At 37.1% G+C, this 26,807-nt stretch overlaps 1 protein-coding gene across 1 annotated transcript; it reads right to left on the bottom strand.

The window, feature by feature from the left end:
* Window positions 1–3,056: 3,056 nt before the first annotated feature.
* Window positions 3,057–26,783, bottom strand: TRMT6 (tRNA methyltransferase 6). The gene is made up of 11 exons (XM_027840243.1): window positions 26,568–26,783; window positions 16,468–16,595; window positions 15,491–15,600; window positions 14,079–14,170; window positions 13,901–13,984; window positions 13,516–13,640; window positions 12,691–13,049; window positions 11,773–11,858; window positions 10,155–10,257; window positions 9,925–10,011; window positions 3,057–5,010 (listed from the first exon to the last, which is right to left on the bottom strand). The coding sequence occupies exons 1-11, from the start codon at window positions 26,720–26,722 to the stop codon at window positions 4,819–4,821; spliced, it is 1,521 nt and encodes a 506-aa protein (XP_027696044.1). The 5' UTR covers window positions 26,723–26,783; the 3' UTR covers window positions 3,057–4,818.
* Window positions 26,784–26,807: the final 24 nt, after the last annotated feature.

Raw genomic sequence — 26,807 nt, 5'->3', positions numbered from 1 at the left:
AACAGATTCTATTCATGGCAATCTTTTTCTTCCTGTGCATACACTAGCTTATTTTAAAAATGAACATGCCAAAAAGAAAATCTTCCAAAACTCTCTATCTTCATTTTAAAGTCTTCCTGGAAAGTATCAGGTGCTGAGCCCTAGTTCTCTGGCATATTTCTAAGGAGAGAAGGCTGCATGACATTTATCTGCTAAGTTTCAGAACTCACTGTTCTCCAAGTAAAAATACCAAAGTGATTATTAGCAAAGTGGCCACTACATGTACTAAAGGAATATTGATACTTGAAATGGCAGGTTCAGATTTGATTAAGACTTGCCAGACAACATATTCTACATTCAATTCCAAGGAAAATAGACTTCTTACAAAACAAAAAACAAAAAACAAAAAAATCCCACTAATATCTTGTGAAAAAAAAGAGTTCACTTAATACTACATTTTTCCACACTGTCAATGCAGTCAATTTATATTCTAAGAGATGATGCTTTATTATTTATAAACTACTTTATATACCCCCATTTTATTCTTATAATAATTCTCTAAGGATAGACTGTGCATGCATCAAACTTAATGTAGAGATGAGGAAATAGGCTATTCCGAGATTAATTTAATGGCCCAAGGTCAAAAATCTATTAAGTCAGTTAGGTACGGGAAATATTATTATAATTTTTTAGATGAGAAAACTGAGGCTTAGAAGGATTAAGTCACTTCCCCAAAAGCATACTGCTTAAAACTAATTAAGTCTACAAATTTCCAGGTCTGCAAATTCCCAAGTCAATGCTCTTAACTCTATACAACTACATAATAAGACATTCAGATAATAGGAAAACAAAAAAAATATTTCTGACTATTGATAAGAGTAATAGCTAACATTTGTTTAGTGCTTACTATGTGTCGGGTATTGTGCTAAGCATTGTTATCTTATTTATTTCTCACAACCTTGGGAGGTAGGTGCTATTATTATCCCCATTTACAGATGAGGAAACTGAAGCAAACAGAAGTTAAGTAACTTGTCCAGAGTCACACAGCTGTGGTCATGTATGAACTTCCTGACTCCAGGTCTAGTTCTCCAGCCTCTGTACCACCTGGCTGCCCCAAACTATGGGGAGACTTAGGATCATAACTATGGTCCTGATTTTCTCAATATTTAAAAAAGAAGAAGAAAAACCAACTTGACAGATTTTCTTAGGTGGAAAGTATCCCTCTCCTAAGTACTACTATTGAAGTTAGATCCTTGTAACTCCCCCTAATGCAGTACTCTGTACATAATGGGTGCGGAATAATAAATATTTATTAAATTGAACTGGCTTTCCAACTACAGTCAATCCAAATAATTGAAAGACTGATCAACAGATACTCATTTCAGTATCTGTGACCCAAGTGGGTTAGGACAATACTTTCAAGATAAAGAAAGGATATTAGGCTTATAGAATACCAAAATCATACTTCAAAGTGAACAAAATCACAGAGAAAGCATATCCAACAAGTTTGCAAACTGTTGTACATCTTACCATTTCATAAATGTCAAAATACTAGTTTTTGTAAACTTAGGGATAGATAGAGGTCCAGAGGTCACCTAACCCACTCATCCTATAGGCAACTGCTAGGTTAAAAAATTTCCATTATTTATGGTGCAGCTAGGTTGCGCAGTGGATAGAGCACCTGCCCTGTAGTCAGGAGGACCTGAGTTCAAATCTGGCCTCAGATACTTGACACTTAGCTGTGTGACCCTGGGCAAGTCATTTAACCCTGTTTGCCTTGGTTTCTCATCTATAAAATGAGCTGGAGAAGGAAATGGCAAATCACTCTAGTATCTTTGCCAGGAACACCCCCCCAATGGGGTCATAAAGAGTAGGATCTGACTGGAACAACTGAACGACAACAAAAATGACTAGCCTAGACTGTACACATTTCTACATTTCTGCAGTTTTCCTATGGTTAACGTCATCATTCACACAAAAGGATGGCACAAATCATATGCACAAGAAAAATAGTGATTATTTTTCAACTGCTGCTGATACTAGTCATTTCAGTTCCTCCTTTATATTTCCCAGTTAGCTCTATGGGGCTTTGGTTGAAAATTCAACATTCAAATCACTAGCACTTACCTGTACCTTGCTCCCCAGAAATACTGGTAATATTGGATAATAAATGAATTCCAGGCTGGAAGTAGTTCTAGATAAGGAGTAAATAACAAAGGCTTAAATTGAGACCAGCTGCTATTTTTAAAAAAATGTAATCATTTTGAAGAGTCATTTCCAACAGATGAAAGGATATCAATATGCAGTTTTCAAAGTAAGAAATCCAAGCTATCAACAACCATATGAAAAAAAAAATGTTCCAAATCACTATAACTTGAGAAATGCAAATTAAAGCAACTCTGAGGTTCCACCTCATACCCATCAGACTGACAAAGATCACAAAAAAAAAAAAAAAGAAAAATTTTAAAAATCAAATGTTGGAGGGGCTTTGGAAAAAAAGAGAAGAGTGCATTGTTCATAGAGCAGTACACTGGTCCAGCCATTCTAGAAAGCAATTTGAAACTAAGCCTTAAAGTTAGCAAACTGTGTATACTTGGACCTAGCTATGCCATTACTATGCCCATACTCCAAAGAGATAAAACAGGATAAGGATCTGTATGAACAAAAATATTTATAGCATCTCTTTTTGTAGTAGCCCCAAACTGGAAACCAAGAGGGTACCCTTCTATTAGGGAATAGTTAGATAAATCATGGTATATGAATGCAAAATATTGTACCATAACAAATGCTGAAATGGGGAGTTTCAAAGGAACCTGGGAAGACCTTTATAAACTGAAGCAAAGTGAAGTGAGCAGAACCAGGAGAATTTATACAAAGACAACATCATAGAGAAGGAAAAAAATTTTTGAAAGACTTTAGAACTATGACCAATGCAATGATAAACCATTAGTCCAGAGCACTAAAGATGAAACAGGCCACCCACCTCTTGCCAGAAAAGTGACAGACTTAAAATGAAAAAATGAGACATAAACTTTTGCCCATGATCCATGTGGAATTATTTTGCTGGACTAGACACATTTGTTATGAATGTTTTATTGTTCGTGCTTTTTTAATTGTTCAATTGTGGAAGTAGGGAGAGCAGTGGGAGGGAGAGATAATAAATGACTACAAAATAAGTAAATAAATAATTTTAAAAAGACAGTCATTGTGTATTATTGTGTACTAGGTTACTATAATTTCACCCATTAGATTTATGAACCATGTCTGCAAGTTAACAATAACAATACATTCCAATAGAATTAAGTTCTTTGAGGTCAGGAACTGTGTTTTGTTTTGTCTTTGTACCCTTATTACGTCACACAGGACCTTGCACAGAGCAGACAATTAATAAATACTTGTAGGATTGGAATCTGTAACCAAGCAAATGTCTTTTCTGTTCATTACAGCCCATGTTTCACAATGTACTCAGATAGTGGCATTAGAAAAACACAGATTTACTGTGAGCTAAGTTTCAGTATGAAATGCATGGCTGGCAAAGATAAAAAATACCAAGATGTGTATTTGTTAATAATTATCATTTGCCATTATCAGAATACAAAGTACAGATCTAGCAGTTTAAATAACATAAGGCTGATCATGAATATCCTCTAACTCTTTTTCCCATGAGAATTTCACAGTAAGATAACATTAATAATAAATTATTAATATTTAAATAAATATTAATAACCACACTATCTCAACAAACATTCAAAAACTCTGAAGACAAATCATCTGTCTTGGGCATAATCTGAAAACCTTTCTTCAGTTGCAAATGAATAATGAAATCAAGGCCAATTTATTAAAAATTTTAAAAATATAACTATTTAATTATGCTAAGGCTCAGCAAACTGGCATCACGACTATCACTGACTACATTAATTTATAGTCTTGAAACAGAAGACTCTTTAAAATGTATTGGGTTGAGGTGAGAAACTAGATGCGACTAGTTTTATAAATCATGTGAAAAAGTCTCATTATTTTATTGTCATACCTCAAGCACTGATGGCCCATTTGCCCCTTTATAAGAAAGAGATCCCTCATGAAAAAAAAACAAAACAAAACCATATGCAAAAAAATCCCCTTAATTGAGAGAAAAAATAGAATAGTCTTATTGGAAATGAAGAATGAAAGTCTTTTGAAAATTAACAAAAACTAAGTAACCCTATTACGACCCTTCCATATACCATGATAGATAGCAATAAAACAAAAATTTACAACTTCAAGTTGTCACATATTAAAAATAATAAAAACCAATACAATTTTAAAATGTAGATAATACCACTGGAGAGATATAGTAAATATTTGGTATGCAAACTATATAAAACCTCCCATACTGCTTAAACTTTTCTTCCATAAATCCTTTCAAATACACATGTATGTGCATATGACTAAAGAATTTTCAATTGGTTAAAACCAAGTTTAGTCCTATATACAAAATGTGTTGGGATTCTTTTTCTTTTTTTATCTGAATTTTTAAGACACTAATTGACACACTATTTTAAGACACAGAAGTGATCTTAGTTAAGTCAAACTTAATTCCATTTCATGCCAAAAGGCTTTGGTTTTCCCAGCACCTCCATGCCAGAGTGGATCTGACACCTTTGTCCATAAAGTGGGTTGGAGAGTTTTTTTCCTTCCCAGCAGCCAGGTGTTAACCGGGAAAAGCTTCTTTAAAATACATTAACACAACCAGGTTTCCAAGAATGGCTGTGTAAACATGCTCTTACGGTACCAAGGAGCAATTGGTAATGGCATGTTAAGAATGTGAATTGCTAATTCAAAGAATCCTTGGAAGTAAAATCAAGGTAGATCTTCAAGGGTTGAGTCAGACTCCTGAACTTTTCGTTTTTTAGCTGTTGGCTCTTCAGTCTTTTGTAACTCTAATACACAGGATTCTGATTTTTGTTTATCATTGGCAACAGTGATGCCTGAGAGAAGATAACCTCCACCTCCACTCATCATCAATTTGGGATGACTTCGATCTGGCAGAACCTAACCGAAAAAGAAATGTTAGGTTTTCTAAGTTGACACAACACAAGGCAAATTTAAGATTCAAATGTAACATTTAAAACTTATGTTAAATTAATTTTCATAATGCCCTTTGGAATAAAGTTATTTAAAAATCTTAATGATCTAATCCAATCATTTCCAGTTTCTTCTACAGATGAAGAAATAAAAAACTCACAATTACACAGTAGTTTAAGATTTGCAAAGCACTTTCCTCAAAATTGCCCTGTAAGGCAAGTAGATGGAAACCATGCCCAGGAAGGGTTAAATAATTTAAGATCACAATGCTTGCTAGCATCAGCAATGAAATTATAATCAAGGCCTCCTGACTTCTAGAGTCCAGGTCACTCAATGAGGGACACCAAAGATACAGACAGAAATGGACACAAGACAGAAAAGCACAGAAAACCAAGTTTAAACTTCTTTTGAAAATTATTAATAAAATTGCAGTCCTGAGTTATTTAAATATGAAGACCACTTTTTTTGCAATAAAAGGGGAAAATGCTTTTTTTTTATGATGTCCTATAACCTACGGATTTTCGAGGCTCATTCTGGCTCCACGACCCTTAAGTCACCGAGGTGAGGCTCAAGCAACCTCGGCTCCAGCAGAGCCAGGATGAAAAATACTTCGTTCTTTTCAGGACAGAACGGATGTACTAAAAGTGGATAATAATGTTGAATACACTCGCAAACAGTCACTATGTCCAACAGTTCTGCTTAATTGTTTTTCTATTATAAGGGAATGGCGTTGGTGGTGGAGGGTAGGGCATGTTGGGATGTGACTAATATAAAAAGTATCAAAACTTTTTTTAAAAAAGATAAGAGGACTATTTGTAATAAGGGGATTTGACTATATCAGGGGTTCTAATTCTAGAGAACGGGGTATGTGGATAACTTTCAAGGGGAATATGAATGTTTTTGTTTTTTTAATATTGATAACTGTGTTTCAATCTAATTGGTTTTCTTTGTAATCCTACATACTTTCTAAAAACATTATTCTGAGAAGGGGTCCATAAACTTTACCAGACTGCCAAAGGAGTCCATGACACAAAAAAAAATCATCTGGCTTATATCTTGAAGGTTCTCTCTGGCTCTAAAATTTGATGACTCTAAAGAGACGTAGAGGGGTAGCTAGGTGGCACAGTGGATAGAGCACTGGCCCTGAAGTCAGGAGGACCTGAATTCAAATTCAACCTCAGACCAAACACTTGACACTTACTAGCTGTGTGACCCTGAGTAAGTCACTTAACCCCAATTGCCAAAAAAATGAGAGAGAGAGAGAGAGAGAGAAGTAGACGCTTTAAAAGTCTCCAAATGTACTTTGTTGTTCAGTTGTGTCTGGGGAACTCTTTGCGACAACATTTGGGGTTTTCTTGGCAAAGACAATGAAATGGTTTGCCATCCCAGTTCATTTTATAAATGAGGAACTGAGGCAAACAAGGTTAAGTGACTTGCCCAGGGTCATATAGCTAGAAAATGTCTGAGGCCAAATTTGAACTCATGAATATAAGTCTTCCTGACTCTAGGCCCAGCACTCTATCCACTGCGCCACCAAAATGCCCTCCACACATTTTACTATAAAGCAAACTCAAAACTAAAGGTGTTCTGTAAACTTTAAAATGCTTTGTGAATGAATTATTATTAACATTGTTTGAGTTCAACTCAACAAGCTTCTCACATTCTCATTAAGTACCTACTATAGGGGCAGCTAGGTGGCGCAGTGGATAGAGCACCGGCCTGAAGTCAGGAGAACCTGAGTTCAAATCTGGCCTCAGTCCAAACAGTCAACACTTACTAGCTGTGTGACCCTAGGCAAGTCACTTAACCCCAATAGCCTTAAAAAAAATTTTTTTTTTAAAAATTAAGTGCCTACTATGAACTATGCAAGATGTTGGGGATATGAACAAAATGAAACAGTATTTTCCCCATGAGAAGCTTACATTTTACTGGGGAAAGAGCATCTGCCTAAATAAGTAAGTACAAGAAAATCTGTGAAAGTAGACAGCACTATAGGTGATATGTAAATTACCTGAACGTGAGATAATTTGAATATGGTTTCATTTTGTGACAGTAATGGTCAAGCTTTCATGCTCTATGGATATTAGGCTAAAAACATCTGACCCTGACCATAGATAAAACCAGACTGAGCTAATTTTTCCACCTTTAGTCAGTTCCCTATTGGATGAGTCCATACTACATGCTCTTTTTTGTTGTGTTTTTAAATATATTATGTTTAAGAAAATAGAATACTACAAGGAAATATATAAAAGTTGTTGCTCTTAAAAGAGCATACATCAATGACTGTAAGATATGTCACAGTGACTTGACATGGTGAGTAAAAAGTTTCAAAGATTATTCAAACCTACGATGAAATAAAATCAATCACACCAAAGAGCAAAGGAAACGAGGGTCAAAAATGAAAAAAATCAAGAACTGACAAACTATTGCTACACAACAGCCTGATTAATCCTCAGAAAAACAAGTAAAGACTTTCATAAGGACCTAATCCCTCTACAGTATTGCAAAGGCTTCTCAAGTTTGGAAAAACAGTGCTAAGACTCTCTCTCTGCTAACCTTTGTTATGAAGAAAAAATTATTGTAACGGACAAAACAATAAAAAGACTAGAGTATTAAAGACTGAGAAAAGATCCCCTTTACTTATGCTACGTTTTTTATTTGAAGCTATACTAAAGCACTCTCAAAAGCGGCTAGGTAAATGTATACAATCTAACTATAATCATTAGATATCTACCCCAAAGAGTGTTTTAGGGATTTTTTTTTTAATTCTCAGTGAGCCTAGAAATTCATCTTTTTTGAGGGAATGATGAACTCTAACAATATACTGATATAATGAGAAGTAATTATTATTCTAGAATTATAGAAATTCCTAATTACAGATAGAATACTGCTCCATTTTTTTATATTATTCCATACACCACAAAAAGTCAAGAAATTTATCAGAGGTAGAGATAAACATGCTTCTGTTGCCTAGGGACTTGTCTGATTTAAACCACACTGAGAACCTATAAACTACAATCAAGGCTGGACATTGAAAAATGGGCTGTTAGTCAAAGGTACACAATAGGTAAAATGACTGAAAAAATGGTTTCATTATGAAGAATTAAAGAGTATGAGTCAAAAATCTCATGACCTCAATGCTAAATCATGTAAAACAAGTGACTACAACAAAAGGACATGCTGCATGTTAAAAGTTTGTTTTGTTTTTTTTTAAAGATGCAAGATTTATCATGTAAGGCAGCTACAGCACTATACCAACTAGGGAGAGAGAAGAAAAGATTTTTCATAGGAGGTGGTCCCTGAGTTGATTTGAGGAAGCCTTTTAACCTAAGGAGGGACGGCAAGGGAAGGAGTACAACTTGGAAAGAAGGACAGAGATGGGAGGTAGAAGGGTGAATTCAGAGAACAATCCACATACCAGTGTGACTGGACCAGAGTACAAGTAGGGAGCAATGTGAAGTAAGTCTGGACATGGAGTCTGGAGCCAGACTGAGAAGTGTTTTGAATGCCAAACTGATGAGTTGTATTTTAACTTAATGGCAATAAAGAGTCCCAAGAGGTGTTTGGGGAGGCAAGTGCTACAAGTTGATCCATGTTTTCAAAAGATTATTTTGGCAGTCGTGTGGAAAATGGATTGTAAGGGCAAAGGGAGAGAGATATGACCAGAAATAGGGAACTCAATGAGGGGGCTACTGCAATAGCCTAGGTGACACTGTAAGGTGATGAAAGACTGAAGTTAGATGGTGGTCACATAACTGGGAATGAAAAGGATGGATGTGAGAGACGCTGTGAGATAGAATTAAGGGTCTACTATGTGCAAGGTTTCCTCTAATAAAAACAAGAGACAGAAGTCTCAATTCTCACTAATGTCTGAGTATAGGTTGTGTCTACTAACACAAACAAAAACAGTTAATTGTAATTATTTTTAGAAGTTCAAGCAATTTTGGGTCTACAGACACAAAGTTCCCAGTAAGTTTCATAAAAACAAATTTTTCATATTTTAAAATGCCCCTTAGTTAATGACCGCCAATTTCCTAAACTATGCAGAATTTAATTCAGAAATTTGAATTACTGCACATTCAACAATACTTGATCAACAAGCATTCATTAAACACCTGATGTGCGTCTGAAACCCTAATAGGTTCTGAGGATACAAAGACAAAAAGGAAACAGTTTCTGCTGTCAAGAACTATACGTTTTATGCAGAGAAACATGTACATAAGTAAATTTTATACAAAATTATGTACATATTATTACAGGGTAAATTTAGGGCAAGAGAGCACTAACAGCTAGTATGATGAAGACAGTTTTCACATAAGTGATACTTGAACAGGGTTTTGAAGGAAGCAAGGGATTCTTAGAGGTGACGGTGAGGAAGGAAAAGGCACCAAGAATAGGGGATAGCCAAGACAAAAATGTGTACGTAGGAGATGGAGTATAATGTATGTAAGGAACAGCAAGGCAGTTTGGCTGGACTGTAGAATGCAGAAAGGGAAGCCTTCTATCATAAGGCTGGTAAGGGTCATTGTGAAAGGCTTTAAAAGCCAAACAAAAGAGCTTATATTTGATACTAAAGGCAAGACGGAGTTACTAGAATTTATTAGGTAGGGAAGTGACATAATTTGACCTACACTTAAAAAAATCCCTTTGGCAGCAAGGGGTAGGCTGGACTGGAGTGGGGAGAGTCTTGAGGCAGGGTGAATGATGAGAAGGCTTCTGTAATAGTCCAAGAAAGAGGTGATAACAGCCCAAACTAGGGGGGGTATACATATGAGTAAAGAAGTCAGATATAAGAGTTGTGGAGACAGAAGTGAAAAGACTTATGTATTTAGGACAATATATGTTTTCTTATTTTGCAGTGCAATTTATTTAAATACATACCTGGTAATTTCTGAGCCAGGTTTCTGACAGCCTGAGATTAATAACTCCTCCTCTTTCTCTTAATTTTGTATAGCACTCTACCAGTGGCTGAAGGATAAAGAAAAGATAGAGCTTAAATAATATTTTCTGGACAGAAATTCAAGAACAGAATTTAGCAGGCTTTTTCATCATCCCAAATCTTCAGCATTCTATTATTTACTCAGCCACACATCAACCCAGTACAGCATTACCTCTTTATAATGACAGTAGACAACAAAAGGCCTTGAAGGAGCAACAAATTCCAGCAAAGAAAGAGCCAGTGGTGTTGGGTGATATCGACTGGCTATAATTAAACTGAAAAAGGGGAAAAAAAAAATCAGACAAATTATTTTTGCTTTCAAGGAGAATATGCTATTTTGATAAGACTTTAAAAACTATTAGATACATTCAATTACACAAACACAAAAGAAATCATTTAAGTAGCTTTCTGGAAACTCAAGCCAACAGAGGCTGCTTTTTATTGTTGTGCGGTCGTTTCAGTCGTGTCCAGCTCTCTGTGACCCCATTCGGGGCAAAGATACCGGAGTGGTTTGCCATTTCCTTCTCCAGATCATTTTACAGATGAGGAAACTGAGGCAAACAGGGTTAAGTGACTCGCCCAGGGTCACACGGCTAGTAAGTGTTTGAGGCTGGATCTGAACTCAGGAAGATGAGTCTTCCTGATTCTGAGTACTGTGCCACCTAGCTGCCCTCAAGGGCTGCTACTTTCTCAATGTTAAGGCTTACTACCCACTGTTGGTATTTGGCAACTCTAAGCACTATTTAAAGATGAAGACCAGCTTTAAAGGTCTTCTCAAAATCATTTGGAAACTAATTCATCACCATTTAAAATCGCCTTGCAGATGACCAAATCTACCTCTTCCCCAAAATATCTAGGAGTCTATGAAATTTTTACTAGCCTTTTCTCTAACACCCAAGGTTAGAGCACTGATGTACCCAGTGAGAATAAGCTTCATTTATCTACTGTGTTAATATGGTGAGAGGCAGTATGCTGTAGTGGGTAGTGCTGGCCTTAGAACCAGAACACCTGAGTTCAAAGACTGACTCTGCTCCAGAAGAGCTGTGTGTCCCTGGACAAGTGACTTACTTTCAAATCCTATAAATTGCAGAGAAAGTTACTGTCTCTTTTGGTAGTGAAAGTTCCACTCCAGCAGCTCCCTATGCCACTGAAATCACAAGTTCAGTCCCTAGCCCAGGCTCTATCTATAGTAATATGTCAAGAGCCTTATAATGCCTTTTAAAATCTGTACTTGTACCTAGACTGATTTCTTTTAAGTTCAATCTAATATCCTTCAGGTGCATAAGGATACTAATCTTTACTCCCACTGTGTCACAGGATCATAGACCTAAAACTGAAAGGGACCTCAGAGGGCATCTAAACCACACTCTTCATTTTACTGAAGCGTATTACTGAGGCCTAAAGACCTTAAGTGACTTGCCCAAGGTCTCACACACAGTAAGAGGTAGAGCTAGGATTTGAACCAAGGTGCTCTTTCCACACCATCACTCTTTCTACGCAACCACTAGGACCCAAGTGGAACAGTCAAAAGAAAGAAAAAGTAGACAAAGTAGACCCAGACTGCTAAGTAATTAATCGAGAGCAGTTTAAATTTTCTTGTGGCCAAAGTAACTAATTCAAAGCAATAAATTAGCAATAATGGTGATGAGCAAGTGGCAGGATGACTAGAATGACATTTTTTAAGAAACAAAAATATATAAGAAGCCATCTGTTTTTCTGGAACTTGAATAGTTTAGTGACTAACGTAAATAAGCGATGTGCATTCAGCAAGTGATATTACCCACACTCACCCATCCGCATTTCTTTCATTCAACAGAGTAGCAGCTTCTATTTGTCTTTTCTTCTGTTGTTCTTGTTTTCTTTGGAATTCTTGAATCTTGAAAAATAAAATTTTTTAAAAAAAACTCAATCAACTGTGCTGACCCAGACACTTTACTGGATCTCCAATCTACTCCAGCGTCATTTTAACTTTCTCTACCACTTCAGGCAGACCACAATAGTAAGAAGATGTAATTTAGGAAGCAGTTATAAAAATACCAAGGTATAGCACAGGAGATATCCTAATAACCCGTACAGTTATGTCAACAAACATTTATTAAGCACCTACTATGTGCCAGGCACTGTGCTAAACTACTTAAGAGGTCATGGAACATACACCTAAAGCTAGAAACATTAATTCAGACCCCTTCATTTTAATTAGAAACTTTGACATTTGTTTAGCTCTTTATAGTTTGAAATACATTTACATACATTATCTCATTTGACCCTCACAACAACCCTGTGATGTAGGTTATTATCTTCATTTTACAGATGAGAAAACAGACTTAATGAGGTGACTTGCCCATTACCACATGGTTACTCAGTGTCAGATGTGAACCCAGGTCTCTCTTGACTTCAAGCCCATTGCTTTTTCTACTAGACTCTCTAAGGATACTAAGTTCTACTAACTCTCTAAGAATATGGAAAGTGAGGGCCAGTGAACTGAAGTGAGCTGCCCAAGGTCTCACAGGTAGAAAGCAGAATGGAAGATTCAAATCTAGGTCCCTTGATTCCAAATCCAGTGTGTGTGTGTTTTTTCCCCATTACATCACAGAATTCCCTTAAACATTAAAAAATGTTTTCTCCAATAATTGTGACATTTACAATTTCAATGAAGGAATAGGAGAATCGAGGAGAAATAACATCATGAGAAGGTGAGGGACCCTTACATAGTCTTTTTTATTTCCTCTTTCTTTGTGCTCCTTATATTCTGGCTCTTGGGAAATAACTTCCATTGTTTCTTGTTGAGGATGGTTATTTTCTATAACTTCAACAATATTTTCTTCTATCTCCTTTGGAGAAGTCTGTAGGTCATCAAGAAGAGTGCCATTGTTTTCTTCTACTGAAATACTGTCTTTGGACTCCGAAGGCAAAGCTTTGGAAGAAAATGTTCCATTTAGAAGACAGTTCACTTTGCCAAGGGGAAACTCATAAAGACTATTAAAGAAAGATTTTGGAAATCCAAAACAAGTTGTTGCTGCTCGAACAGGACCACCTCCTGGGTACATCTGAATGATTGATCCAAAACCTGAAAATAAAGAAACCACATCTTTAATATATGAAGGTATGGTAATCCATTGAGAGTTCCAGTATAAAAAAACCCAGGAAAAAGTATTTGCCAAGTTTCCCCCCACCACTCATTTGAAACAAAGAAATTTTATTAAATGATCTCAACTTGGAAACACGATAAGCTTACTTGGCCTCGGCATAGAAAAGGTGCTCACTCCATGGTTCCTCCTAAGCAGTTTTTAGGAGTCTGTTTTCATTGAGAGCTTCAAACAGGCTAGAATTAAATTTGGTATCACCTTAAGTCACCCTGCCTCAGGGAGGAAGAGGACATAGTAGCTAACTTTCTGATTCCAATTAGGAATCCACAAACATTTCCAACATTGAAATTAAGGCAGCATACAGTATTCAGACCTGCTGCCAAAACAATTCGGCATGTTTACTCTTAAATTCAAGTGTGAACTGCTTGAAATCTGGAACTTTCTTACCCCCCATCCGCTCCATTACAGCACCCAGCACCAAGCCTGCACAAGTTTCCATTACAATCATTTTATTGCCAGCATGGATATTCCCCAAGGTCAACATCTGGGCCAGTGTATCGTATCGCATGTAGCTAAAGAGAAAAGAATGATTCCATCACTGTTACTCACATTTCAAAAAATACTTTGCTTTGTACTATTTATTATATAACATCAAGGTGATGGGTCACTAATTATTTTTAAAGTGATAAAAGAGCTCAGAACTCATGAAGTGGTAAAATACTCTGCACAACATGAGCAAGTTCCCAAGTTTATTCAAAATCATGACTTTATTATAATAAACTACTATATCCCACTACCCAGGTCTTCTACTTTTAAAGGAAACAGAGCTTACTTAATTTTTCCAGGTTCTCTTGCATAATACATAATTGAAAGAATACGGGTAGATGGCTTCACAACAGTAATGATTGCTTCATATCTAAAGATAAAACACACAAAAAACTCCTTTTATAGAGAACAAATGTTTTGAACCCATCTTATTTCTATTTGCAACTTTCTAATATAATTCTTACTTTTTCTTCTTCTTCTTTATATATTTATCCTGGGCGAATTCTGTCTTATCTCGGAATGTTGTACTATTTTCAATTAACTGCTGAACAATTTCCTATAAGAAAAGGAAAAGTTATTCCATATTGCACACTAAATAGTTAAAAATTTTTAGACAAAGGAAAAAGTGTTTTAGTATTTACAAAGGTCTAATTCTGGATCCTCTCACTTCATAAAAACCAAAGTATTAATTCAATTTGACTCAACAAACATTTATTAAGCACCGACAATGCACAAAAAACATTGTGCTGGATGCCAAAAATACAAAGACAAAAATTACACCATACAAAAGCCTCATGAAGTTCGGGAAATTACAACATGTACACAAACATAAGTACATAGAAGATGATTTAAGGAGAGAGAGGACATTAATAAATGGCAAGGGAGGGAGAAGGCAACATCAGAACTGATCTTTTAAGAAGCAGAGATGAAAGGCGAGTACAATCCAAGAAAGGTGGATGGTCTACGCAAATACACAGATGTGAAAACTGAGTTTAGGGAACAGTTTGGCTGAAACATAAGTGTGCATGAGGAGGAATAATGGGAAATATGGCTGGAAATGTATGTTGGAAATAGGTTAAGGACAGTATTCAACAGGCAAAGAAGTTTATATTTTATTCTAAAGGAAACAGGGAACTACTGACAGCTTTTGAGCAAAGGAGCAACATGGTCAGACCTGTGCCTTGGAAAGAATAAAGTAGAAGCAAGGAGAACAACTTAGAAGCTATTAAAATAGTCCAGGCAAACGGGTGAAAGGGAATGGATGCAAGGGATACTGCAGAAGTAGAAAAGACAAGACTTGGCAGCTGAGTACAAAAGAGGAGTGAAGGAGAAGAAAAAGGCAAGGATGATCATGAGCTTATGAACCTGGGTGACTGGAAGGACAGAGAAGCCCTGCATAAAAAAGGTAAAGTTTGGAAAACGGGTGGGTTTGGAAAGGAAGAGAATGAGTTCTCTTTCAGCCATGTTGAATCTGAGATGCCAATGGAAGAGACAAGTGGAAATGTCCAGTAGGCAGCTGACAATAAGTAACTGGCACTCAGGGGACAGGTATGTAGATTAGGGTTTCATTTATGTAAAGATGGAAGAAGATTAGATTACTAAGGGAAAAAATGATAGAAGGAAGAGGGAAAGAGGGCCAAGGATAGATCCATGCTAAGGAGTGTGGGGGTCAATAATAATAAAACAAACATTTAAATTTCCCACAGAAGAAAAAAGCTCTCTCTCATACTTTTAAATGAAGGCATTTCTTTACATGTTTATTAAGAGAAGAGGTAATAACAATAACAGTGCTTACACTTCGCCTGAAGTTGTGTGCCTTAATTCACTAACAACCAAGCAAATCCCTAAGTATATCTGGGCAAACTCTCAATATTACCTCTCCTTTAATGCCCTTGTCCTTCAAAGCTTTTATGTCATCTTGAGTAAGTTTCTGAGACTTTCCATCATCAACTATATTTCGATTATCAATACCAGCTTCTTTAGTTTCTAAAGGAAAGAGATTGATTCATTATATTCTTGTCCTAAAGTAACATTATAAACTTTTAATTCATAGGACAAATTTTTCACATTTAAGATTGCTTTTAAAAAACTTGACCTATGATTTCATCAGGACAGGTGAAGAATTTCCTCACTTACGCATATAAGCACCTTCTCTGCAACTTGTAGTCTCTGAGAGTTGCCTGGACCATTGAGAGGTTAAGTGACTTGCCTAGGATCACATTACCTGTATGTGTCAAAGATGAGATCTGAACTCAGCACTTCCTGACTATGACACCATTTCTGTGCTCTACAACACAATGCCTCTAAAATTTAATGCTTATGAGATTAAATTATAATGCATAAAAAAACCTAGTTTTTAAAACATTGATAAAAGATACACTTATTTCTTCACCCAAATTAGAACAGTAACAATAAAAGATGAATTGGACCTTAAAGACATTTGAGGTCTTCTTGACTCTAAGTCCAGTCCTCTATCCATTCCATGAGTTCATCAGATCAAACTGTCTTGTCTTACAGATGCAACTTGGGGGAGGGGTGTGTGTGTGTGTGTGTGTGTGTGTGTGTGTGTGTGTGTGTGTGTGGTTATTTACTCAAGGTTATACAGCTAGTTAGTGAAAAGGCTGGGACTAGAACCTAAATCTGCCACCCAATTCAGCATTATTGGCACTACACTTTGTTGAGGTTCTTAAACTACAATCCCAAACTAATCTGGAATTTCTTAAAATAGAATCTTAGAAGCAAAGAAAGGGTAAATGTAGACAGTAGATTCTTTAAAAACTTCTGATTTGTAAGATCTTTTTGACTTTTGTAAGTTTAAGTAACTATTTCCCATACCTGAAAAACAAGACATACCTGAAGTGATCTCTTCCATCATCTTCTTGGGCTGAAGATTCCCACCACTGGATACTTCAAATGTAGTTCCATAACTATGTCCAATGACGTTATCCAAAAAAAACCACTGTTTCTCAAAAGTAACTTTTCTGAAAGAGATGAAAAAGAAGGCAGTTACTCAAATAAGCTAGTCATAGTATCATAAAGCTAGAACTAGAAGAGATCTAGGAGGTCATTTAGTCCAGTCCCTTCACTTTACAGACAAGGAAACTGAGGCTCAAGGAAATTAAGGTCCAAGGTCACACAAGTAGTAAATTATCAGAGCAGGATATTAGCCTAGGTCCTCAGACTCCAGAGCAAGTGTTCTTTCTATTATATCACTATCAAATGTGGAAAAAAAAGACTAAACAATTTTACAATTCTTTTCATTCAAATAGTTCCTGTGAATCAACCAAAAGCCAGCAAAATCATTTCTGAATACAAAAGGCAATCAATATTGGGAGAGGGGGAACCAAAAACTTGGGGTTTCTAGATAGGGAAAAGAAGAAATTGAAAAATGAAGTACACAACAAAGGGTTTAAATAAGCAAATAATATTATCGTATTGCATAAAAACATAAGGCCTTTGTAAAAATAAAACAATGCAAGATCAGAAAAACAGTTGAGCTTGGCTGGCAAAGAAATAGTACAATTTCTGTTTATTTAAAATAACATTCATTCTTCTGGAATCACAGAAGTAGAAAAGACCTATAGTTTAACCTCTTCCCTTCCGGCAGGTAACTAACCATTCAATATAGACATATTTACAAATATCATTGCTACTTCACAAATCTGTGAAATGAGTCTGACAATGATTTGCTGACAACTTAATGGAAAAATTTAGAAATCTTCATATATAGCTCTATGATATAAGTTTATTTCACTGCAAATCAGAGAAAAATGGAAGTTCTTCAAATAATGCTATGAAGATTAGATGAAGCAGCTAAGGATGGAATATAAGCTCCTTGAGTGTTTCACTTTTTATCTTTGTATCTTTAGTACCTAGCAGTCCCTGGCATAGAGCAGACACTTAATGCTTGTTGATTGACTAATTTTTAGTTTGAAGAGAATACTTAGTATTTAAACTCTTTTAAGGGCAGGGTGGTTTTGTTTTTGCCTACCTCCCCAGTATTTAATACAGGGACTAGTCAATAGTAATAACTTACTGATTGACTGAGTGAGAGGCATAGGATCGATTATAAGTATACCTTGTTTTATTGCACTTTGCAGATACTGTGGGAAGTTTTTTGTTTTTGTTTTTTTACAGGTTGAAGGTTTGTGTCAACTCTGAGTCAAACAAGTCTATTGGCGCCATTTTTCCAATATACGTGCTCATATTGTGTCTGTGTTACGCTGCGATAATTCTTACAATATTAACTTTTTCAATATTATTATGTTATGGTGATCTGTGATCTTTGATGTTATTATTCTAATTGTTTCCACAAACCATGTCCATATAAGACACCAAATTAAATCAATAAATGTTACATGTTCTGACTGCTCCACCAACCTGCCATTCCCCCATCTGTCTCCCTCTTTTCTTGTGCCTGTCTATTCCCTGAGACACAACAATATTGAAGAATATTACATAAACTTAGTTGATAAAGCAGCAATACAGTTTAAGGACTGACTCCAAATCTGAAAGAAGCTCTACTGCAGGTAAAATGCTATCAAGTAGCACTCTATGCTGCAGAGAAATCTTTCATCATTTGGAAGGGTCAATCAATGTGGCAAACTTCATTATTGTCTTATTTTAAGAAATTGCCACAGCCACCCCTACCCTGATCAGTCAGCAGCCATCAACCTTGCCTCATTGCCTCCTCCACCAGCAAAAAGAATATGACTCACTGAAGGCTCAGATGACGGTTAGCATTTTAAAAATTAAAGTATATACATTGTTTTTTAGACATAATAAGATTGTACATTTAACAGACTAAAGTATAATGTAAACCTAACTTTTATATGCACCGGGAAACCAAAAATTTGTGACTTTCTTTATTGTGACATTCTCTGTATTGCAGTGATCTGGAACTGAACCCACAACGTCTTTGAGGAATACTGTATGGATAAAAAGCTTAAAGAAACCTCAGTGGTCATCTAGTCCAACACTCTTCTTTTACAGACAAGAAAACTGAAGCACAAGGACGTGAACTGAACAGCTAGCATTTATATAATATTAAGGTTTGCAAAGCATTTAACAAATACCTCATTTTATTCTGAATAGCACCTACTACACAGATAGGTGATTATCATTATCTCCATTTTACAGATAAGGAAGCAAAGTAAGTGAATTGCCCAGGGTCACACAGCTAGTAAGTGTCTGAGTCTAGATTTGAATTCAGGTCTTTCTGATTCCATGTCCAGCACTTTAACTACTGTGCCACCTAGAAATAACTTACATTTACATAGTGCTAAAGTTTGCAGTGCCTGTAAAAAAGACATTATCTCACAGAGGCCTCACAACAACCCAGGGAGGTAGGTCCTACACTATTTTTACAAATGAGGAACCTGAATATAGATATTATATTACATAGATAGATACAGATATATAATATAGATATATCTCTATGTCAGATAGGGAATATCTTCCTAACTCCCGCTTTTTGATGTATCATGCTGCCTTAGTATTTTACTAATAGATGCCTATAATAAGGATCCTATTTTTTTCTACATTTGATTTTTCATATACTGAATAAAATAACTACTTTCAAGCAAATCCTAGATCAATACCACCACCTTGAATATAGTTAATATTTTCAGTCTGAGTAGTTCAATGTTATTCATTCACTTATCCTTAAATACATTTTTAGGTAGTTAAGGAGACCAGTGCTTACTTAGCACAACGACCAGCACACAGTAGAAGTTTTTATGTTTTAATTGATTGATTCAGAGATAGTATGAAGAAGTAAGAATATTATGGTTTCTTTTCATTGTGGGGAAACAGGGATAGATTACTGTGATTCACTCAAAATAGTCACTATAACATTGGTCCTTGTTTCTTGACTTCTTCTAGTCTAATGCTGTAATCCATGTTTCTCAAGACAATTCAAGCTTCTCAAAAGATAATTAAATGGGGTCAATAGAATCTGGTTAAGCAGATCCTCCCTTATCTACACTCCTCTTTTGTAACAAATAATTAATTCCAAATGATATTAATATTTGTATATATCCCATTACCTCATTCCCAGTATTCTCAGTCAGCCCCTTCCCTTCACAGATAAATGATTTTTATTCTCAGCAAAATGTAAGTCTTGAACTCTTTGAGGGTCCAAGGGGTAGGGGTGATACAAGAGATTTAAGTCCTCTGTAGTTAGGCTAAGTTGATTAAAAAAAAAAACCAAACCCTCTGAGAACCAATCACTAGTTGCTTTCTTTTTTGGTTGCAAATTATGGATCTTGCTTTTTAAATAGACAATATGCACAAAAAACAAAATGTGTTTTCTCTTTCATTTTCTTGTTGACAGGGAACGAAAATTAGGGACAAGGTAATAAGATATAAGGAACAATGTTATACAGGTTTAAATCCATTCTACAGATCTGAAAACAATGTTAGTTTTAATCCAAAAAGTCTAAGCAGGTTGAGAGCTCTCTTCAAGTATTTTTTTTAATATTACTATATTTTATATTATATACAATATAATATTAATAACGTTAAATGTTGTTGTTTATAAGGAAGATATTAGACTTTTCTGCTGGAATCCAAACTCAGCTGAACAAGGAACAAAGGGCAGAAGTTGAAAACAGATTTGTTTGTTGGTTTGTTTGTTTTGGAGGCAATCGGGGTTAAGTGACTTGCCCAGGGTCACACAGCTAGTAAGTGTCTGAAGCTGATTTTGAACTCAAGTCCTCCTAAACCAGGGCCAGTGCTCTATCCACTGAGTTACCTAGCTGCCCTGAAAATAGTTAGATTTAGACCTGATGTGAGGAAAAACTTCCCAACAACCAGAAAGCCATCAAAAATAGAACAGAAATTAGTGAGGTAGTGAAGTAGTGAGGCAAAGTGGATAATGTTAGACTTAAGTCAGGAAGATCTGAATTCAAATCCATCTCAGACACTTACTAGTTGTGTGATCCTAGGCCTGTGACCCTTAACTTCTGCCTCAGTTTCCTCAACTGTAAAATGAGGATAATAATAGAACTAGGGTCATTGTGTGGATAAGTATTTGTAAAGCACTTTGCCAACCTTTAAGTGCTATATTTGTGCTAATTATTATTCTTTTAATGGTTGGCCATAGGTTCCCAAAATGAGTGATACACCCCTCTGGGGGGAGGGGTCCCCACTGGAACAATGGGGAGGTGGTGATAGTAGCCTCCAGTGTAATTGGGGGCGTTGAATAAAAATAAGGGGGCGGTGGAAGTATAAGGAAAGAAGAAAAGATAACAAAATTTTGAAAAACCATTTGTACATGTTTCATCTGTTGTGTAACAGTTAAAGTCGTAGTGACTACATTATTTTCCAAATAAACACACAAAATGCAAGTTACAACCCAATCAGTGGTTGAGTCCACCGACAAGTCTTAACAAGCAACTGTTGGCAGACAAGTGTGTCAAACATTGCTGGGAAGTCCAGCATGCATTGGCAGGAATATGTGCGTGTAATGACTTGATTACAATAAATACTATGTGGTTAAATGATGCAATATTACATCATCAAAATTTCAATGCAGGAAAAAAACCCACAAATTTACAATAAATCATTAAACTTTAAGATGCATCATTTTTTTTAAAAAAAAGTTTTATATCTTTTTGGGAACCTCTAAAACAAACACTTCTTAGAAATGTCATGAAAGACACTATTTTCAAGCATGAATTGTACTAGATGGCCTCTGAAGTCCTTTTCAACTCAAAAAGATTCAAAGTACAAACAAATGTGTTCTCACATCTCAAGATCTGTGCTATTTCTAACCTGAAAGAGAATTTGGCCAGGAATGTAATGATTCTTCAGCTTCAACTCTTGGAGTTTTAGGGAATAGTTGTGCTTATGAGCTATAATCATTACAGAAGGATCTCCAGCTCTGTCAAGGAAAGAAGACAAAAGACTAGGGGACAGAAGAGGGGAGGGAAAGAAATATCTCAATTAATCAATCCCATAATTATTATACATCTGTGGTTCTACAAGGGCCCTCCTGCCAACATTCAATCCTCAGAGCCAGCCTGGTTCCCATCTCCCTTCTATTGCTACTACCCTTTCTTCCCTTGGGGTTTTTCACCTCTCAGATTATCTGTTAGGGGCACACAAGTTTCCATTTCTCCCATTTCCCTCCTACATACAAAATCACAGCCCACCCTTAGGTTTTAGAAGGATCTTGTTAGAAACAGTGATTTTAAAATAACAAAAGGGGGAAGTTACAAAATGACAATGTTTTAAAAGCCAATGATATTAAGTATCTCTGATCTTACTAATCTCTCCTCGGGTCTTCTCTCTAAGAGTTGTCTGCACTTTAAAGTTTCAATACTTCTTTAAAGACAGGTACTTCTTCATTTACTTCCTTCTATTGATCAGGAACCAAAAGAGAACTTCTTTTTCAGAACTCAGATCCAAGGGTGGGCTCACATATATTGAATTAACAACCTACGGGCCACACCTTGACACAAGGATAGATTCAGCTGCATTTCAAAGAAAACCACATCTTAATAAAACCATCTTAATATTAAAAGTCTCTAAGCTTCTGGCATCAAAAGTCAATTTTTCAAGTTCCCAATATGTGCAAGGCACCTTAGTAGACCCTGTAGAAGATAAAATCTGGCCCTTAAAAGGCTTACAATTTATCTGGGAAGACAAGTCATCTATAGAATATGTCAGAGGAATAAAAAAAAAAATTTATTTTGGCACAGGATATGTGATTTCTTTGTTTTAGAAATTTCTACCAATGCAGGAAGGATATGGTTAATCTTAATATTCCATAAATCACTATCAAGTATATATTATTACACTTAATTCAAGCATTTATTGAAAATCCATTGTGTATGGAACATGAAGTTAGCTTTGGGGGAGAAAAGAATAAAACAAGATTCCTGCCCTCAAATAGCTTATAATCTAGTAAAGATAATGTAAACTAGTGAACAGAAAGGTGTAAAACAATGTGCTATATCAGGTCAAAGAGCAAAAAGAATCTTGGGGAAGAGAAGGCAGGGAAAGGACATATCCCAAATATAAAGAAAAATAATAATATTCTGTGCAAACAAAATTACAATAAGCTTCCTTAAAGGCTCATTCATTTCCTACTTGTCTGAACAATTCTTATTCTCTTTGGCAGAATTATTATCCATGTCCCCTACCCTACATATGGGTGTACCCCAAGCTTTTTCTTGAATGTTCTTTTTTCTCCGTGATCTCGTTTTCACAGGATCAATTATTACCTCTATGCAGATGACTTAGATTATATATACTCAGCCCTATTTTCTCTCATGAGCTCTAATACTGTATCACCAACTCCCTACTGGAATTTCCAACTAGATGTTCCACCAGGATCTCAAATCCAACATGTCCAAAAGAGAATACACTAGCTTCCCCTATAAACTGCCCTTTTCTTATCTCAAATACTTGAATGGCTCTGTGATCTCAACAATTTAGAAATTTCCTTCAATAATACAGAGCAAAACCCACCCATGTTTATTCTGTACAACTCTTGACCAAGTATTCTTATAAGGCCTTCCTTATTTCTTTTTGACATCACAGGGCTACCAGTGGAACAATCTAGCTGTATACCTGTCATTATTATTCTTGCCACGTGACCAGGCCATCTTGTCTTCCCATCATATCTTCCTTGAAGATGTCTTTTATTCCCATCCTTCAGAGTTCTTTGCCACTTATATGCTGCAGTCTGCTCAAAACCACCATGAATCTCTCTATTGTCCTCTGTGTGATAGTTGTATCTAATGCTACTGAAGCAGTTGTTTTCAATGTCATACTGCCATACAGCAATACTGGTAGAATGTTAATATCAATAAAATAGGCTGTGCTTTCATAAGAAGGTTGGTGTCATTAAAGAAGCCTCACAATTTTCTGAAGGCGATCCTGCCCTCTCTCCTCTGACCACAGAGGCTTGACTTGCACTCAAAAAGCTTCAATGGCTCCCACTTTTGCTACTTATTATCTGTGTGGCCTTGGGTATGAACTAGATAAGGTGTTACTTTTTGTTATCCTGGACTCCTTTTGCAGTCTAAGCCCTGGACTAAATAAAAGATCTCTGTCCATTCCAATTTATCCTACATTCAGCCACTAAAATAATTTTCCTAAAGCTCATGTCTAACCACATCATCTCACTACTCAGTAAACTCCAGAGGCTCCCTATCACCTCTAGGATTAAATCATAGCCCAGCACCTCCCCCCACCTTTCCAATCTTATGACACTGTCCACTGTCCACATTCTTAGATCCAGTGACACTGGCCTTCTGGCTATTGCTTGAACTAGATACTTTAAGCCTTGGCTTCACGAATTTTCACCGGCTATCCCCTAGGCCCAAAATGCTCCTCCTCCTCAACTCCACTTTCTGGTTTCCTTCAAGTTCAAGCTAAAATCCCATCTTCTATAGGAAACCTTTCCCAATCCCTCTTAATTCTAGAGTTTTCCCTCAGTATTTCTCTTATAGCTTTGTTTGTACATAGATGTTTCCTTGTTGTCTCTCCCAATTAGATTGTGAAGTCCTCAAGGGCAAGAACTGCCTTTGTATCCTTTGAGCTTAGTATGGTGCAGGCACAGAGTAGGCACTTAATAAATGCTTACTGACTGGCTGAAATCCTTGCCAATTCAAATCTATGATCTGCTGAGCCCTACTGTCTCTAGGATAAAACATATACTCCTCTGTTTGGCATTTAAAGCCCTTCACAATCTGCCTCTAGCCTGCCCTTCCAGGCTGAATGCTTGTTACTCACCCTCTAGAACTTTATGTTCCAGGTAAACTGAACTACTTGGCATTTCCCGTATGTGACAATGCATCTCTCAACTCTGTGCCTTTTACGCAGGCTCTCTTCCAATGACTAAGATGCTTTTCCTCCTCACCTCTGCCTTAGAATCCTAGATTCCTTCAAGGCTCAGCTCAAATGGCTCTGTCCATAAGAGGCCTTTCTGGATATCCTCAGTTGTTAGTGCCCTTCCCCTAAGTTGTTTTTTATATTTATTTATTATTTATATTTTTATCATTTATTATTTATATATTGAGCATTTACTTAGCTGTGCACATGTTGTTTCCACATATTCCCCCATCCCACTCTCCAAGTTGAATACAAGCTCCTGAGAGTTTCATTTTTATCTCTGAATCCCAGTGCTTAGTAAACTGCCTGGGACATGGTAAGTGCTTAATAAATACTTGCTTAATTAAACTGATTTCAGGCACCATCTCCTCCATGAAGTTAGGTCTGGAGTTCAGAAGAAAGACAAGGGAGTTTCCCTCACCAGAGGATTTAAATCAGAAACTAAATGGCAATCTGACAGCAATGTTGTAGAAATGATTTTTGGTCAGATACAAGCTGGACATGTTGGCTTCTCAGATCTCTTTCACATCTCAGATTGCATATGACTGATTTAGGAGTCTTCTATAAATAAGTTACATTTGAAGCTGAAGAAATGAATGAAATTGCCTAAGAAGAAAGCGTAGAGAGAGAAGTTGACCAGGGGAACAGACACCTTAAAGGACAAGGAAGAGGATGAAGAGGCAGCAAGGTAGATGGAAACACCTGAAACAAAAAGGAAGATTCAAAGACTCAGAAATGAAAACTATCTAAGCTAACCTATAAATGAACAAGAATCTCCTCTACAACATACATATATATAAGCAGTCACTCAGTCTTTGATTGAAGTCCTTTAATGGGAGGCACCCTATCTTCACAGGCAGCTTATGTCACTTTTATATAACTTGATTGTTAAGAAGTTTCTTTTTACATTTAGCCTAAATTTAAATTTGTCTGTCTCCAACTTTCTACCCCTTTTCCTTAAAAACTATCTGGTCCAATCTCCTCATTTCATAAATGAGAAAACTTTGAGGTCAAGAGCAGAAAAATGACTTGCCCACGTTCACACATGAAGGTGAGATTCGAACCCAGGTCCTCTGACTCCAAACCAATTGATCTTCACACTACGAAACTTGAAGGCCCATCTGATAAGTGATAACAAATTTATGGTGGACCCAGTCAACAAAGTTGTGTGACTTCCTCCAACGCTGTTCTGTAGCACTAGAGGGAGACAGGTGGTGAGGGTAATCTAAGGCTGAAGTTTGGCCAGGTATGAGTGGCAGTAGGTCAAGAAGGCAAGTGACTGGAGAGCAGAGAACAGTGAACAGCTGACCTGGTTAACTAGAGTGAAAAGTGGAAAGGGAAGGAAATGAATGAATGAATGAATGACTGAATGGATAAGAATTTATTAAGCTCAATGTGCCAAGCCATGTGAAAGAGCAGGGATGATGGCTTGAAAGAGCAAAGGGGGTGGGATCTGGAAGTCAAAGTGATGAGGAAGAATAAGTGTTGGAGGAGTGAAGCATAGGGACAAACAGCAGAGTAGGAGGTCATCCTCAGAGGAATTTCAGAGTTCTCGATCCAAGTGGAACACTTATAGATGACAGGGAGAAGAAAGATGAGACTCCCCGTGTGCAGCTGGGATGGAGTGAAGGTATAGGTCGCTGGAGTTAAGGAGGTTGATGAAGTGGGAGCGCAAAGTTTTTGAGGAGGATATCAACATGTAAACTGAAGTCCCCAAGTATAAGATCGGGGTAGAGTCAGAGAGGAAGACTGGGATCTAGGTGCTGAGCTCCTGGAGAAAGGAAGATGTCCTAGTGGCCGGTAGATAACGGCATCACCTCGTCCCCAGCCCACCATGTGGGCAGAGCCCCACGGCCAGGCAGCGTGCACCTCAGAGGCTGCGGGGCTGCTGAGTGATGGCGGCAGAGGGAGGACGGGCAAGGGCCATATGCCTACTTCTCCTCCTGGTCCGGTATGTGTGAGGTGCGTGAACAAAGGTGCACCTGGGCTTGGATCGGGTGGCCCAGGAGGAGGAGAAGGCTGGGTGGGGGCAGACCCCGAAAGGAAGGTGCCGAAGGGGTTCTCTTCCTCCCTCCTCCGCCTCCCAGTCCAGGGGTACCTTTACTCACTTTCTCCGCTGCACCTGCACGGCTTTGAACACGTCCTCTCTCTTCAGCACCACAAAGTCCCCATCCCGAATGAGGTGGTCCTGCTGGCGAGGCTGCTCCACGCTGTTCTCCATGGCGCCGCCTCCAGCCGGCCCCTCTCCTTTAGCTCCCTCCATCAGACCTGAGAATCTCCGAAGCCAAGACCTAACCTCGCCGCCTGTTCTCCAGGACGATCCCGGAGCACGCCGCTTCCGCTTTCCG

Source organism: Vombatus ursinus, unplaced genomic scaffold (genome assembly GCF_900497805.2).
Source record: "Vombatus ursinus unplaced genomic scaffold, bare-nosed wombat genome assembly UNPS02014841.1, whole genome shotgun sequence".
In the NCBI taxonomy this organism is placed as follows: Eukaryota; Metazoa; Chordata; class Mammalia; order Diprotodontia; family Vombatidae; genus Vombatus; species Vombatus ursinus.
Note: the sequence above shows the minus strand (reverse complement) of the source record. Positions and strands in the feature narration are given on the sequence as shown.